Source organism: Tachyglossus aculeatus, chromosome 26, assembly GCF_015852505.1.
Source record: "Tachyglossus aculeatus isolate mTacAcu1 chromosome 26, mTacAcu1.pri, whole genome shotgun sequence".
NCBI classification, from domain to species: Eukaryota; Metazoa; Chordata; class Mammalia; order Monotremata; family Tachyglossidae; genus Tachyglossus; species Tachyglossus aculeatus.
Window position 1 is genome coordinate 7,614,307 of NC_052091.1, and position 16,117 is coordinate 7,630,423.

Below are 16,117 nucleotides of genomic sequence, written 5' to 3' on the forward strand. Positions count from 1 at the left end.
CTTCTAATGCCAACCTACTCTCTGTATCTGTTGCCGACTTGCATTTTCCAAGTGCTTAGTACAGTGCTCTGCACATCGTAAGCGCTCAATAAATACGATCGAATGAATGAATGTACCATGATCGCATCTCTCTCACCGCCAACCCCTCTCCCTCCTCCTGCCTCTGGCCTGGAATGCCCTCTTCCCATCGGACAAAGACTCTCACCACCTTTAAAGCCTAATTAAAATCACACCTCTTCCAAGAGGTCTTCCTCTTTTTTACTCTATTTATTTATTATCTATTATTTATTATCTATTACTCTAACTTGTACATATCTATTCTATTTATTTTATTTTGTTAATATGTTTGGTTTTGTTCTCTGTCTCATTCATTCATTCATTCAGTCGGATTTATTGAGCGCTTACTGTGTGCAGGGCACTGTACTAAGCGCTTGGGAAGTCCAAGTTGGCAACATATAGAGACGGCCCCTACCCAACCGCGGGCTCACAGTCTAGAAGGGGGAGACAGAGAACAAAACATATTAACAAAATAAATAGAATAAATATGCATAGAGTAATAAATTTGTACAAACATATATACATATATACAGGTGCTGTGGGGAGGGGAAGGAGGTAAGGCGGGGGGATGGGGAGGAGGAGGATGCTCTCTATCTTAATAAATAATTATAATTGTGGTATCTGTTAAGTGCTTACTATGTGCCGAGAACCGTTCTAAGCGCTGGGGTAGATACAAGGTAATCAGGTTGGACACAATCCCTGTCCCGCGTGGGGCTCACAGTCTTAATCCCCATTTTACGGTTGCGGGAACTAAGGCACAGAGAAGTGAAGTGATTCACCCAAGGTCGCACAGCAGACTCGCAGCAGAGCCGGCACCTCTGATCCCACCACCAGCGTTCTGCCACTACCACCGTTACCGTTGTGTTGCCGACTTGTACTTCCCAAGCGCTTAGTCCAGTGCTCTGCACACAGTAAGCGCTCAATAAATACGATTGATTGATTGATTGATTACCACCACGACAAGCCTCAGGTACCGTGGGTGCTGAGAATCATCTAAAGAGTCGAGGGTTAAACACGGCCCCGTGGGCCTTCTCGCTTTAGACCCAGTTCCGGCTAATTTTCCTACTTAAGTCGGTGTCGTCCCACCCGCTCCCTTCCCCAACCCCCGTGAGCGTGTGTATGTGCGACAGAGTGGATATTAAATCAACGTCAGTGGAACTGCAGATTTAATTAGACCCTTAAATCCCCCCCACTAAATCACAGAGACAGTGAAAAATAGAAAAGAAACATTTAATTCGATTGATTTAGCAGCATCTTTATTGCAACAAAAGGGTCCGTAATAAAACGCAGCCAGACTAATGTTTCCACTTTACGTGATTAAAAGCCGCTGAGCTAGAAATGGGGAGGTGGGAGGGACGGGGACGACCCCATAAATTCACTCCAGTGAAGCATGCACTGTTTAAAATCCAAGTCAACGCTTCAAACAGCAGGCACTTTTAAGTTCTAAAATGAAACACCCGACTCCTTTCGGGCAGAACGCTGCAAGATCCGGACGGTTTCTCCCTTCTGAAATGAGGGCGTGGGTTCCGGCCCACCGCGTGCGAACGGGCAGGCACTTGAGTTACTGAGGGGAAGCGGGCGTCTGGTGGCGAAACCATCCGTCATCATCATCAATCGTATTTATTAAGCGCTTACTATGTGCAGAGCACTGTACTAAGCGCTTGGGAAGTACAAATTGGCAACGTATAGAGACAGTCCCTACCCAACAGTGGGCTCACAGTCTAAAAGTCCAGGGGGAGGGATAAGCGGGCACTCCCTCCGACGCCTCGCTCACCGACTCGGCTGTACCCGCTCTTTGGCACGAAACTGGCCTGATGTCCACGGGACTCCATCCTTCAGGGGAGGTGACCGGTGTTGCCTGTCCCCCGGCAAGGCGGCCCGGCCCTGTCCGCTTTCCTTCTGACGGACGGGACCGGTGGTCTTCGAGGTCATTCCCCCCATCCCCGGCCGTTGGATAGCAGATGGAATCAAGCCCCAAAGCCGGGCGTGCCAAAGTCGACTTGCTGCTTCACGGATCGGCCTGCTCGGCATTTGATTTGCAGGGTAGAAGATGTCAACCGTCAGGGAGATGCTCATAGAAGTGATGGGTCAACCCCCAGCCTTAACCTCATTCCATTTCCTTCTTCCATCGGCTTTTCCCTTTCCACAAAGCGCCGTGATTAAAGATCTCCCTCAGGAAGTAACCCCCACAACAGGAGAACGTATGGAGAGTCGGGCAGATGGAGGGTGTCGTCCGGGGCGTCGAACGGATGGAAGGAGACGCCGGCTCCGCGACTGAATCTCGCGGCTGAGGCCTTGACTCGCCTTCAGGCAGATGTGAGTTTGGGAGCCATCCTCCCTCCCTCAATAAGCACCGGCCCTTCTGCCCGACAGACCGGGATCCCACTCTGGATGCCCCTCCTGTGGGAGTCGGTGGCCCCGAGCAGGAGAGGTGGTTTGCTCCCCCTTTTCTCCAGAAGGCCCATTTCACCTCCCCGTTCCTCACTGATTGCAGTTATTGAGCGCTTCCTGTGAGCAGAGCACTGTACCGAACGCATGGGAGGGGACAATGCAGAGTAGAATAGACACACTCCCTGCCCACAACGAGCGTATGGTCTCGATCCCACCCCAGCCGTCCCTCAGGCTGGAGTCCGGGATACCACCCTGGTGAAGCAAGCGGAAAGCCCCGCTCCGCTCTTTGCTCCTGGATCTCCTCCCAACCCCTCCTGCTCCAACTCCCCCCCTCACTCGACACCCGTCCCTGCTCCCTCACTTTGGGCGGCGGTGGGCCGGAGGAAGACGGGAGAGGGGAGCCGGGAAATCCTTCCCATCCCCGATACGACACACAAATCTAAATCGGGCAAAAATCTGCGAGGACAAGAGCCTTCTGCCAAGTTCACAGTGTGGCACCAAATATGAAGATGGTTGGCCCCTGGAGGGGGCAGGAAAATGGGTGACATCTAAATGCTCAGTGGCCGGGGGGCGGTTCCATCCTATGAGCCATGGGGATAGCGTCTTGCATAAAATGGTGCGTCCTCCGCTCCATCCTTTTTTTTTTCCTATCGATCAGAGTGATTTTCTGACGGTCTGGGTCCAGCAGCAGATCTTGCCCTATAGGAATGCCCCCCTCCCCGCGACGGTAGGCCGCGGGGTTCAGAGGCACGAGTCTCCCTTAATAACCCACCAGCTACTTAAGACAAATGAAACAGGAGGAAATGTCCTTTTGATTGGTGGGGATGGGGGTAGAGATACCCAGACCGATTTAACACCGATGGAAAAAAAAATCCAGGCAAGGGAGAATACCATCCGTATGTAAATGTATACATGTCCACACAATAGAGATATATGCATAATACAGTACAAATATGCAAAGACTCAAAAAATCCAATCCTATTTCAAAGTGTTCGGCCATCGCTAGAGCAACGTTGGACTTTTTCCTCTCCCCTCTGTCACCTCCTACCCCGACGCAGGATATTTCTGCCAAAGCCAGCTACGGGCCCAACAGCCAGGCACTCCACACTCGCTTGCTGACGAGGAACTCGGCTTGTGTTGCCCTCGCCGGACGCTGGCTCCGAAGCTCGGCCCCGTCCCTCGACCCGGAGAGAGGAGCACGGAGGAGGAAGAAGGGCTTCCCGGTGACGCCGCCTGCTCTCGAGGTCCCCGCGCCTCCATCCGGCCAGGGGAATTCAAGGAGGTGAGCACCGATCCCTGGAACGCTGAGCGATTCCTGGCCTGGATTTTGGAGGTGGACAGCCCCTCACCTTCTGAGCGGGGGCCGGGGTCGTTTGGGGTTGTCGGGCTCTGATTTCCAAACAGCGGCTTCTCGTGCTCAGCCGACCATTTTCCAACAAGGAAGGGAGCCGGGATGTCAGGTTTCTGAAAATCTTTTTTTAGTCGTTAAAATTCAGGGAAGACGCTGCTCCCACAGGATTTTTTCCCTTCTTAGGGACACTGGGGCTTTCACTGGCTTCAAGTGATGATCCCAAGTTCCCTATTTTTACACTACCACTCCAGAAGGTTAAAAAAACCCTCATTTCCCAAACCCTTTCCATGCTCAGGTACAGGATACTCACACATCTTTATTAACCAGCTAGAACTGGAAAACATCATTAACTTCCCCCTCCCTCCACCCGGAAGCAAATTCCAAGACACAGCAACGTGGGAAGACAGTAGAGGGAAACAGAGTCAAGAGACGCCCTCAGGTTCCCGAGAGAGGGTCAGTCTTTAGGAGTCGGAGCCAGTGGGGGATAAAGATTGCAAAATTTTAAGCTCTAATCTTTCCCTTTAAAAAAAAAAATCAATCCGCCGGCAATTAGCAACACCGTAAGACTAATTAAATCCATGCTACATAGACTGTTATTGTAGTTTCCTTCAGGTGAGAGCGACTGCTTAAAATCCACTCAGATCATTATTACCCAAGAAAAATGAATAGTGTCTGTATTCGATACATAGACGGAACTCACCGAGAAGCCGGTCGGAGCTTTTGACTGACCTAAGAAAGAGTCTGTGGGAGGCCTCGAGGGGTTTTGGTTTTTTTTTCTTTTAAATCATTAAAGACCGATTAAGTCATATGCTTAATAGTGATTAGTTCGGAACATGCTGGATGCATCCCAAGTTTTTTTCTTTTAAATCATTAAGGACCGATCAAGTCATATGTTGAATAACGATTAGCTCGTAACATGCTGGACGCATCCCAAGTAATGAAGCGTAAGCTATTAAATTACATTTAAGTGTGGTCTAAATCCGTATCTAGCCAGAGAGGCTGTTGGACTGTAGCGAACCCATCATTCAGCGACTCGATTGTAACAAATTCGGAAAGGCGCCGTAAAAAGACCCCTCCCACGAGGCTTATTAACGCTTTGAAAAAGTGAGAGGGGTGCGTGGGGCGAACCGGTGGCCTGTCGTCCGTCTCCTGGGAATTCTCCCCGCCCGGCGGCGTTCCCGGGGAACCGGGGCCTTGGCCGGTCTGTGCTGGGCGGTCCCGGCGGGGGCGTTGAGCGGGGAGGGGAAGTGGCGGGGGGGCGGGATGGGAACGCTCCGGAATGTCCCAGAGGGAGCCTGGCGGGATCCTCGAGGTCACCGTCACATGACTTTTAGAGCGGCGATACGGGAGCCCAGGTTTTCCTGAAGGTAGTGCAAAAGATGCAGTTCGTAATGCTCTCCGGATTCGGGCACTCGGATGCTGTGTCTCTCCTGAGGGTAGATCTGCAAGGCACGAGGGGAACAACCGGGAGCGGGAATGTTGCGCAGCGGGAACGTCGTGGAGCTGACGCCGGCCGCCGGAAGAGTGGAAGTGGAGTGGCCTCCCTGGAACTCGCCCCTGCCCCACGACGGCTGTGGAAATACTCTTATCCTCTATTTCCCCATCCCTACTTTCACTTCTGCCTCCCCCTCTGGAACGGACGCTCCTTGCGGGAAGGGAATCCCGTCGACCAACTCTGAGGTACCGCGCTTTCCCGCGCACTCAGTACAGCGCTCTGCGCTCGGTAAGCGCTCAATAAATACCGTCAATCAATTAACTGGTGAAAAAAGCCAGCCCCCGCCGCAACGTCAACCCCCGCCCCGGCCTCGGCCGCCCTTCCCTCCTTCCCTGGCCGCAGCCTCGGGCCACCACCCTGGGTGACGGCCGCTCCTTTAGCGGGTGGGGGCACAGATGGGACAGAGGGGTGGCCCGGGATGGGGCGCGGGGTTCGGGAGGGTGGCAGGCTGAGAGTTCAGCCCACGAAGCGGAACGGTTGGAGACGTCGGCCTGGCCTCCCCACAGACCGTTTCTCTCCCCCACTCCAAAGCCTTAGTGAAGACCCACCTCCAAGAAGTCTTCCTTAAGCCCTCCTCTCCTTTTCTCCCACACCCTTCTGCGCCATTCTTACTTGCTCTTTCATTCAGCGCTTAGAACAGTGCTCTGCACATAGTAAGCGCTTAATAAATGCCATTATTATTATTATTATTATTATTATTCATTCTCCCTCCCATCCCCACAGCACATATATATGTCATTTATATCTGTATCTATCTATATATGTATATATATCTACCCCAATCAATCAATCAATCAATCAATCGTATTTATTGAGCGCTTACTATGTGCAGAGCACTGTACTAAGCGCTTGGGAAGTACAAATTGGCATCACATAGAGACAGTCCCTACCCAACAGTGGGCTCACAGTCTAAAAGGGGGAGACAGAGAACAGAACCAAACATACCAACAAAATAAAATAAGTAGGATAGAAATGTACAAGTAAAATAAATAAATAAATAAATAGAGTAATAAATATGTATTTATTAGCGCTTAGAACAGTGCGTGGCACATAGGAAGCACTTAATGAATACCATTTTTAACAAAAAATGGTTGTGAGACGCGATCCTGGCCCACAAGGAGCTTCCAGTCCACGGGGAGAAACTAGAGCCTTCCTGCCATTTTTCTGTTTATATGTATATATATAGACAGATATGTGTCATTTGTTTACTTATATTAATGTCTGTTTCTCCCTCTAGACTGTGAGCTCATTGTAGGCAGGAATATGTCTGTTTGTTGTTATACTGTACTTTCCCAAGTGCTTAGTACAGTGCTTTGCACGCAGTAAGCGCTTAATAAATACAATGAATCAACGACCATGCAGGCTCCACAGGGCAGTAAAACAACCGCACCTCTCCAGTCCCGGCCCACCCCTCCCTCCAAAAACTGCCAGAAAACAGAAAAATGGCAGGAAGGCTCTAGTTTTCCCGCGTGGACTGGAAGCTCCTTGTGGGCCGGGATCGCGTCTCACAACCATTTTTTTTTTTTTAAATGGTATTCGTTAAGTGCTTCCTATGTGCCATGCACTGTTGTAAGCGCTGGGGTAGATACAAGCTAATGAGGTTGGACACAGTCCATGTCCCACGTAAGGCTCACAGTCTTCATCCCCGTTTTACTGGTGAGGGAACTAAGGCCCAGAGCAGTGCAGTGACTTGCCCAAAGTTACCCAGCTGATCATCATCATCATCAATCGCATTTATTGAGCGCTTACTATGTGCAGAGCACTGTACTAAGCGCTTGGGAAGTACAAATTGGCAACATATAGAGACAGTCCCTACCCAACAGTGGGCTCACAGTCTAAAAGGGGGAGACAGAGAACAAAACCAAACATACTAACAAAATTAAATAAACAGAATAGATATGTACAAGTAAAATAGAGTAATAAATATGTACAAACATATATACATATACGTGTATATATGTATATATATGTGTGTGTGTATATATATATATATGTATATATGATGAGTGGCGGAGCCGGGATTAGAACCCAGGACCTTCTGATTCCCAGGCCTGTGCTCTCCCCCTTCTAGACTGTGAGCCCGTTGTTGGGTAGGGACTGTCTCTATATGTTGCCAACTTGGACTTCCCAAGCGCTTAGTACAGTGCTCTGCACACAGTAAGCGCTCAATAAATACGACTGAATGAATGATCGAATGAACTTTGCAGTACAGTGTTATTATCTCAGGCACTTAAAACAACGCTTCACCCACAGTCAGGGTTCAAATACCGTCGGTGGACGGACGGAACTGAGAGCCTGGATTCCCCACCTGTGAAACCGGCAGGAGCCTCGCCCCCCCACCCCCTGCCCCAGATGGGCCAGACCAATCCCTATGGTTTGGACGCCCCGGGGAGAGAGGAAGTCTCCGGCCTCTGTAGCCCGTCCCAAGTTCGCGGCGCCGTGGGGGTCCACTCGAAACCGGGGTCAGACCGATACGGCTGGGACGCTCACCTGTAAGTCATAGGGCTTCCCGGCCCTCACTAAAAAACTCAGTAATATACTGGTGTGTGCAAAGTGGACGTTCTCGTCCAGGAAGCCGTGCAACAGCAGTAAACGGTTGGGCCTGGGGAAGGCAAAAAACACGGCGTCACGCAATGCAGCGGGGCACTGGTGGACAGTCCACCCGGGCCATTTTCCCCCCACCTGCCCCTTCTCCCGGGCCCAATAAAGATCAACTGATCTTGATTTTCCTTATTCCCACAATTCTGTCGTACTGTGCTCTCCCAAGCGCCTAGCATGGTGCTCTGCGCATAGGAAGTGCTCGATAAATACCAGCGATCGTCTTCCTCAGGAAAAAGAAAATAAAGAGGTTGGGCTTCCTCAAATTTCTTGTATGGTGGCCCCAAAGCTGTACTCTACTCGGTTAATGGCTTTCATTCTATTTGTTCTGACGACTTTGACACCCATTTACGTGTTTTGTTTTGTCGTCTGTCTCCCCCTTCTAGAGTGTGAGCCCGTTGTTGGGTAGGGACCGTCTCTATATGTTGCTGACTTGTACTTCCCAAGCGCTTAGTCCAGTGCTCTGCACACAGTAAGCGCTCAATAAATACGATTGAATGAATGAATGAATGAATCTGGCAAGAGGTTTAGCGGGTTTCCAGAAATGGCTGGGTGCGGTCTGGGATTTTCTAATTTATCAAAACCCGAGATGCTGCTTCTCCGAGGGGCAGGGTGGCTGGGGAGGACAGCCATCCCACTCTGGCTCCGCTGACCGCCTCACCTTCCAGAAGTTTCCTCAGGTTGCCCTCCCTCCACTCCTTGTCATTTAGCGGGGGGACCCTTAGACCCACGGTGCTTTGCACATAGTAAGCGTTTAACAAATGCCATTATTATTATTATTATTACTACTACTATTATTATCGTTATTATTACGTGGCTGCTTCAGAGCCTGTTCCAGGTCCAGAGCTTTGGCCAAATGTCATTTTTCTGCCCTCCTTAGGCGGGGCGAGTAATGTGCTATCATTACTGCTGAAAGAAATCATTCGAAGGGATGGATTTTTTTAAATGGCATTTGTTAAGTGCTTGCTATGTGTCAGGCGCTGTACTGAGCGCTGGGGAAGACACAAGCTAATCGGACTGGACAGAGTCCATGACCCACGTGGGGCTCACGGTCTCCCTCCCCATTCTACAGATGAGGGACCTGAGGCCTAGAGAAATGAAGTTACTTGCCTGGGGTCACAGAGCTGACAAGTGGCGGAACTGGGATTAGAACCCAGGTCCTTCGCCCAGGCCATGCAATATCGACTAGGCCATGCTTCTTCTCGAGATAATGGAAATGTGTTCCCACAGAGGGGGAAGAAAGAGAGGGAGAGGAGAGGGAGAGAAAGAGGAGAGAGAAAGCACGCGAGCTCTGACTGTCCAGGATATTTGAGGACCCATAGCTGTAAAACAGACCGTTTCCGATCTCTGGGCCCACCCTTAGCCAGCTTGGCCAGCTGGTAGCGGGCGCTTCGTGAACGGCAAAATCCCAAATTAAAAGACCTGACTTGGGGGCAGGTCTGGGGCTCGTCCAGAGCCCGAACTTACTCGGAAGGGAACTTCTCGGCCTGCATGGCCACGGAGCCTAGGTAGTAGCCCTGCTCGTTCTGGTTGGGGTGGCCCATGTAGCGCTCCGTGTAGCCCGTGTCGTAGAAAATCCACAGCGTCACTGGCGCGCCGGCAATCGCCACCTGCAAAAGCCAACTCGTACCGAGGGGCCCGCGCGCCGGGGAGAGGGGAGCCTCTCTGCTATCTCCGCCGACTGTAAACGTATCTATGTCTGTATCTGTTCTTATATACAAATATATGAAAAAAAAATCCTTCCGGGGGAGGACCGGGAGGGATGGACAGATGGGGAAGAGACACAGGGACCCAGACACACAAAGATATAGGGACTGAGAGACACAGACACAGAGATCCAGAGAGAGAGACACACAGGGATCCACAGAGAGACCAACCCACGCCGAGACCCCGAAAGAGACACCCACAGGGAGGGAGAGACAGAGAGATAGGGACCCTGAGAGAGACACGGGGACCTCTCATGGGCTCTGGCTCTTACCCCCAGCACGGAAATCAAGGGGACATCTTCCGAACACATAAAAGCTCATTTCGTTCCAGGGTTCCCATAAAACCTTTAACACTGAAGTATCTGGATGACAAGGCTATTACTAACATGCCAATGAAAAATGTGTCAGTCTGCAGACTTTACACTTATAGATATGCGGAGGTTCTCATGCGTGCAGAGACAGAGACATAGAGCCCCTGCTTTCTTTTTAATTAGAGGCACTGGTTGACATTTTAATATCGCTATTAGCTTTGTGATCATAGATGACTGACTGCGTTACGGGATCCAGCTTTAAGGGTTCGTTAAATACTTCGGCTCGAACCCCAGTCTGCCTGGGCTTCAAAGGAGGATAACAACCTCCTGCTCGTTTTTCTCCGAAAGATTGATATTTAACGCCCCCTCGACCCACCTACAGAATTTCCCACTGAACTTAAAAATCAAACGGGGTGCGGGGGGGAGGTTATCTGTATTATTTGTGCCCTTCCTGCCCTCTTAGACGGTAAATTCATTGGGGGCAGGGAATATGTCTGCTATACTGTTCCACTGTCCACTCCCAAGCGCTTAGTGCAGTGCTCTGCACACAGTAAGCGCTCAATAAATACGACTGAATGAATGCTCTGCACCAAGAAGGCGCTCGATAAAGACGAGCGGCTGACTGCCCGCTTGCCGCCGCGGCCAGCTCCGGGTCGCCGCAACTCGGCCCTCACAGATCGAAGACTGTAGGAGGAGGCACATACCCTGAAGATATCTGACCTCTGCAGTAACGCCATCAGAGACAAGTATCCGCCGTAGGACCAGCCGTGGATGCCGACGCGCTCCAGGTCGATGAAATCGTACTGAGACGCCAGGTACTGGAGGCCTTCCACCTGGTCTTCGATCTCGATCTGGCCCTGGCGGGAAAAGGAGGCCAGACGGCGGGGGCTGTGACACCTGGGCAGGAGGGGCGGGCAGGGGCTAGAGGGTGGGAGTGGCACCGCCCGAGATCAATTTCTTCAAGATACAGGCCCGCCCGGGGCCACAGACAGACACACACACACGCACGCGTGCGTAAAACCGCCCTTCGGACTTGATGTCACCGCCGTTAGTGTCTACTCCAAGGGCCAGAAGGATCAACAGGAGTCACTGCCTCATCACCTGGGTTCTCTCAAGGCCAGAAGATCTCATCGGCTTATTCCCACCATTCCAGATTGTCTCCGGTGACCCCGAACCGAACCTACTTTCTTGAACGGGGCCCCTCTGAGAGAGATTCCTACCCAACTATGCCCACCCTGAACCTGTGTCCGGGGGGACGGGAGGGACGACGGACACCCCGCCAAGGACTGCGGTCCCATCTAAACCTCCGACGGCCTCTCTCTCTCCCTCTCCGTTGCCTTCTCTGGAGTTCTCCAGGCCCCTGGCCAATCTCTGGTCAATCACAGGGCTGGAAGGGGCTTCGGGACGTCCCCTGCATTTCTTTTGCAGCACCAATGCTCACCAACCCAGAGTGGATCAAGTGAGAAGCAGTGTGGCCACGGGGAAACAGCCGGGCCTGGGACTCAGAAGACCTGCCTTTTTTTTAATGGCATTTACTAAGCGCTTACTATGTGCAAAGCCCTGTTCTGAGCGCTGAGGTAATCAAGTTGTCCCACGTGGGGCTCACAGACTTAATCCCCATTTTACAGATGAGGTAACTGAGGCACAGAGAAGTGAAGTGACCTGCCCAAAGTCACACAAGCTGACAAGCGGTGGAGCCGGGATTCAAACCCATGACCTCTGATTCCAAAGCCCGGGCTCTTTCCACTGAGCCATGCTGCTTCTCACCCCACCTCTGTCACTTGCCTGCTAAGGGACCGTAAGGCGCTTCACTTCTCCGTGCCTCAGTTACCTCATCTGTAAAATGGAGATTAAAGCTGTGAGCCCCACGTGAGACAGGGACTGTGTCCAACCTGATTAGCTTGTATCTACCCCAGTGCTTAGTACAGTGCCTGGCACATAAGTGCTGAAACTTTTTTTTTTTTTTTTAAAAAAAGGATCAATCCTGATCCTGGGGTCTGGGGTAGGGACTGCCATAGCCGTCCTTGGGGAGAGGAAAAGAATCTGAGAAAATCTGAGGAATTCTTGGGAGAGACAGCGACCGCTGAGGGTGAATGCTTTCCTCCCCAACCCCGACATTAAACGGCTTGGGTGAAAATGGGAATCAATCAATCAATCAATCAATCAATCGCATTTATTGAGCGCTTACTGTGTGCAGAGCACTGTCCTAAAGCGCTTGGGAAGTCCAAGTTGGCAACATATAGAGACAGTCCCTATCCAACAGTGGGCTCACAGTCTAAAAGGGGGAGACGGAGAACAAAACCAAACATACTAACAAAATAAAATAAATAGAATAGATATGTACAGGTAAAATACATAAATAGAGTAATAAATATGTACAAACATATATACAGGTGCTGCGGGGGGGGGGGGGAGGGACTTTTTTAATGGTATTTAGCATTTACTATGTGCAAGACACTGTACTAAGCGTAAGGTAGATACAAGCTAATCAAGTCGGACACAGTCCCCGTCCCACTGGGGGCTCCCAGTCTTCATCCCTATTCTGCCACTGAGGCAATCGAGACACAGAGCAGCGAAGTGACTTGCCCATGGCCACCGGCAGGCAAGTAGCGGAGCCGGGATTAGACCTCCGTTAGCTGCCAGCCTTGCCTCCTCTCCTGGGCTTCCCCCCTCCCGCACAGACAGGCCACGCACCCCGACGTACCACGGGGAAACGGTTCTCTGCCCACGCACCATTTTATACTTGAAAGCCCCTTCGAACTTCAGTCCTCGGTGACAGGACCCCCGGTTGTCAATCACCACCACGACGTAGCCCAGAGACGCCAGGGTGTTCAAGCGGAAATACTTGACGCCTTTAAATCTGTTGTTCACCAACTGCACCTGAAGAAGAAAGCGGACTTCAGGGATGGCAGAAACAGCCCGGTGAATTACCGGCGCCCGATTTCTGGTGGGACTTGGCAGCGGCGGTTCTACTCATTCATTCCTTCATTCAATCGTATTTATTGAGCGCTTACTGTGCGCAGAGCACTGGACTAAGCGCTTGGGAAGTACACGTCGGTGACATATAGAGATGGTCCCTATCCAACACCGGGCTCACAGTCTAGAAGGGGGAGACGGACAGCAAAACACAACATGTGGACGGGTGTCAAGTCATCAGAATAAATAGATATAAAGCTAGAGGCACGTCATTAACAAAATAAATAGAATAGTGAATATGGACAAGTAAAATACAGTAATAAATCTGTACAAACATATATACGGGTGCTGTGGGGAGGGGAAGGAGGAGAGGAAAAAGGGGGCTCAGTCTGGGAAGGCCTCTGAAGCTCCGGTCGAAAAAGGGAAACATCCTTTAAAAGTCGACGGGCGCTTTTTGTCTCCCCAGAGGGGGTTACAGAGACTTCAATATGAAAGTCTGGACCCCCCAACCCCCGGTTCCCTGTCTAACTAGGGAAGCCAAACCAGGGCTGAAGGGAAGCAATCTATCAGTGGGATTTATTGAGTGCTTACTACATGCAGAGCACTGTACTGAGCACTTGGGAGAGTCCAATATAACAGAGTTTGCAGGCACATGCCCTGCCCACAGTGAGCTTAAAAGTCTAGAGGAAAGAAGGCTCAGGCTTTGGATCCCTCACTCAACAGGCCTCACGTAAGTGGAGGAAACTGAGGCAGCATTGCCCCGGCTCCCCAGCTCCCAGCCCGGCACGTGTCAGAGAACATCGGTCTCCGCTGGGGAGGAGCGGCAGCCCGGAGCCGGACTTCCTGGCACTTTGAGAAGTCAGGACATTCCTGCCACGGGACTCCACCTGCTCCGACATCCACCCACCGGCCACCTCGGCCAGTTTGCTACTCAACCTGTCTTTGAGGGAAGAAATACAGCATGGCTCCAAAATCCCGACCCCCTGATCCATCACCATCTAGAGGTATTTACTGAGCTAAAGTTTACTACGCGCAGAGCAGAAAGGACGTGGGAGAGCAAATCCATCATTTGCTTCTCTCCCCACCTCGGGGAATGGCGTGTGACTTCTCCCTTTGTCGGTCACCCGTTCGCTTCCCTGCTCTTTACTTCTCCCGCTCCGGGCCCCACAGAGATGGGCGCGTCGAGAGAGAAGGAGATGCGGGAATTGGCATCTGGAGGCGGGTCCACGGTCGCCCCTGCCGTGGCCGGCCAACCCCGCTGAGAGACGGATGTCGCGGACCTCTGATGCACAGCCGCTTCCCCCCGGCCCCAGGGAACTTGAAGAATCCCGAACGTGGCCGGGTTAGAGGCCGGAGGCCCTCCAACCTCCGAGCCCACGCCGTCCCGCGGACAAACCGGTTCGGGAGACCCATTCGGCCGGCATCCCGGAGACGGCTCTCTGTCACGTCGATCCCGCCCCCCGGCTGACCCACCTGCGGCCCACCGTAGATGAACAGCACGGTGGGGTACTTCTTCCCGGGCTGCAGGTCGTGAGGCCTGTACATCATCCCATACAGGGTGAAACCCGTGGTGCTTTCGAAGGAGAAGATTTCCGGCGGGATGTAATCCGGAAGAGGACCTGCGGGCAGGCGACATACGCCCGGTCTTTAAAGGACTCGTACCGAACCCCCTTTCGGATGAATTTGCTACAAAAACGACATTTCTTTTTTAACAATCCTATTTCCAATTCGTAGCCCGAAGAGAATAATAAAACAGTACTGGCGTTTAAGGGCTAACTATTGAAAATTTAAGTTAAACGTTATCGTTCATGTTAATGTTAACATTTAACTATTAAAATTGAAGGGCTAGCTGAGGTAGATTTGAGGTTACGGGAGGCGACACGGCCCCTATCCGGCAAAGGGCTCACATTCTGACTTTTCCCTCTCCCGCGGTTGAAGAAATTGAGGTTCAGAGAGGGGTGAGTCACTTGCCAAAGGTCACCCAGCAGTTCGGTGGCGGAGCTGGGACTCGAACTTTGTACCGCTCTGGCCCACACAATCCACATCCCCGCTTGGTTATATTAACATCCATCACCCCGCTCTACGCTCTAAGCTCGCCGTGGATGGGGAATGTCAGTTATTCTGTTCTACTGAACTCTCCCCAGTGCTCAGCACAGTGCTCTGCACACGGTAAGATCTCAATAATTATGACTGACTGGCCGACATCCTGCCGGCAACTCGAGCTGAACGAAGCAGCACGGCCTAGTGTGCTTTGCATATAGTAAGCGCTTAATAAATGCTATTATTAATTAGAGCCACCCCACACCCCCTGGGGCCTGCGAGTCAGAATAATACTAATAATGATAGCTTTTATTAAGCACTTACTACGTGCAAAGCACTGTTCTAAGCGCTGGGGAGGTTACAAAGTGATCAGGTTGTCCCACGGGGGGCTCACAATCTTAATCCCCATTTTACAGGTAACTGAGGCCCAGAGAAGTTCATTCATTCATTCATTCATTCAATCGTATTTATTGAGCGCTTACTGTGTGCAGAGCACTGGACTACTTGCCCAAGGTCACACAGCTGACAACTGGCGGAGCCGGGATTTGAACCCATAATAATGGCATTTATTAAGCGCTTACTATGTGCAAAGCACTGTTCTAAGCACTGGGGAGGTTACAAGGTGATCAGATTGTCCCACGGGGGGCTCACAGTCTTAATCCCCATTTTACAGATGAGGGAACTGAGGCACGGAGAAGTGAAGTGACTTGCCCAAAGTCACACAGCCGACAAGTGGCGGAGCCGGGATTTGAACCCCTGACCTCTGACTCCAAAGCCCGGGCTCTTTCCAATGAGCCACGCTGCTTTCTAATCCCGGCTCTGCCGCCTGCCTGCTGTGTGACTTCGGGCAAGTCACCTCACTTCTCCGTGCCTCAGTGACCTCATCTGTAAAAGGGGATGAAGGCCTGGAGCTCCATGCAGGACAGGGACTGTGTCCAACCTGATCAGCTTCTAGCTACAACAGTGCTTGACATACAGAAAGCTTTTAAATACCATTATCTGTCACTCACACAGCCACCCTCCCCGTCCTCAGTTCCCAAACTTCTACGTCCCGACCCGGAAAACTCTCTCGGCCGGTTTCCGGAAGCCGGAGGTGCAGAGGGAGGCAGTCCCGTTGGGATTGAGAGCTCCGGTCCGGATGGATCTCTTTCTGTGACAAATCAGGTTTCCGAGAGCAACGCGGGGCCCCAAGAATGTGAGTTTTACCCCCGTCTAACCACCTCCACTTCCACCCACCAACCACGCGCGTCCA

The 16,117-nt window shown here is 51.6% G+C and overlaps 1 protein-coding gene across 2 annotated transcripts in view; it reads right to left on the reverse strand.

Moving 5' to 3' along the window:
• Positions 1-1,286: 1,286 nt before the first annotated feature.
• The window catches only part of DPP8 (dipeptidyl peptidase 8), a 65,226-nt gene continuing 50,395 nt past the window's right edge, over positions 1,287-16,117 (reverse strand). Inside the window, exons 14-19 of one of the 2 annotated variants that reach the window (XM_038766961.1) lie at positions 14,299-14,444; positions 12,643-12,789; positions 10,614-10,766; positions 9,360-9,502; positions 7,785-7,896; positions 1,287-5,241 (exon numbers count right to left, since the gene is read on the reverse strand). In XM_038766961.1, coding sequence (XP_038622889.1) covers positions 5,119-5,241; positions 7,785-7,896; positions 9,360-9,502; positions 10,614-10,766; positions 12,643-12,789; positions 14,299-14,444 — 824 coding nt within the window. In that variant the 3' untranslated portion in view covers positions 1,287-5,118. The remainder of the gene's footprint in view (positions 5,242-7,784; positions 7,897-9,359; positions 9,503-10,613; positions 10,767-12,642; positions 12,790-14,298; positions 14,445-16,117) is intronic. The other variant, XM_038766962.1, reaches the window with a different exon arrangement.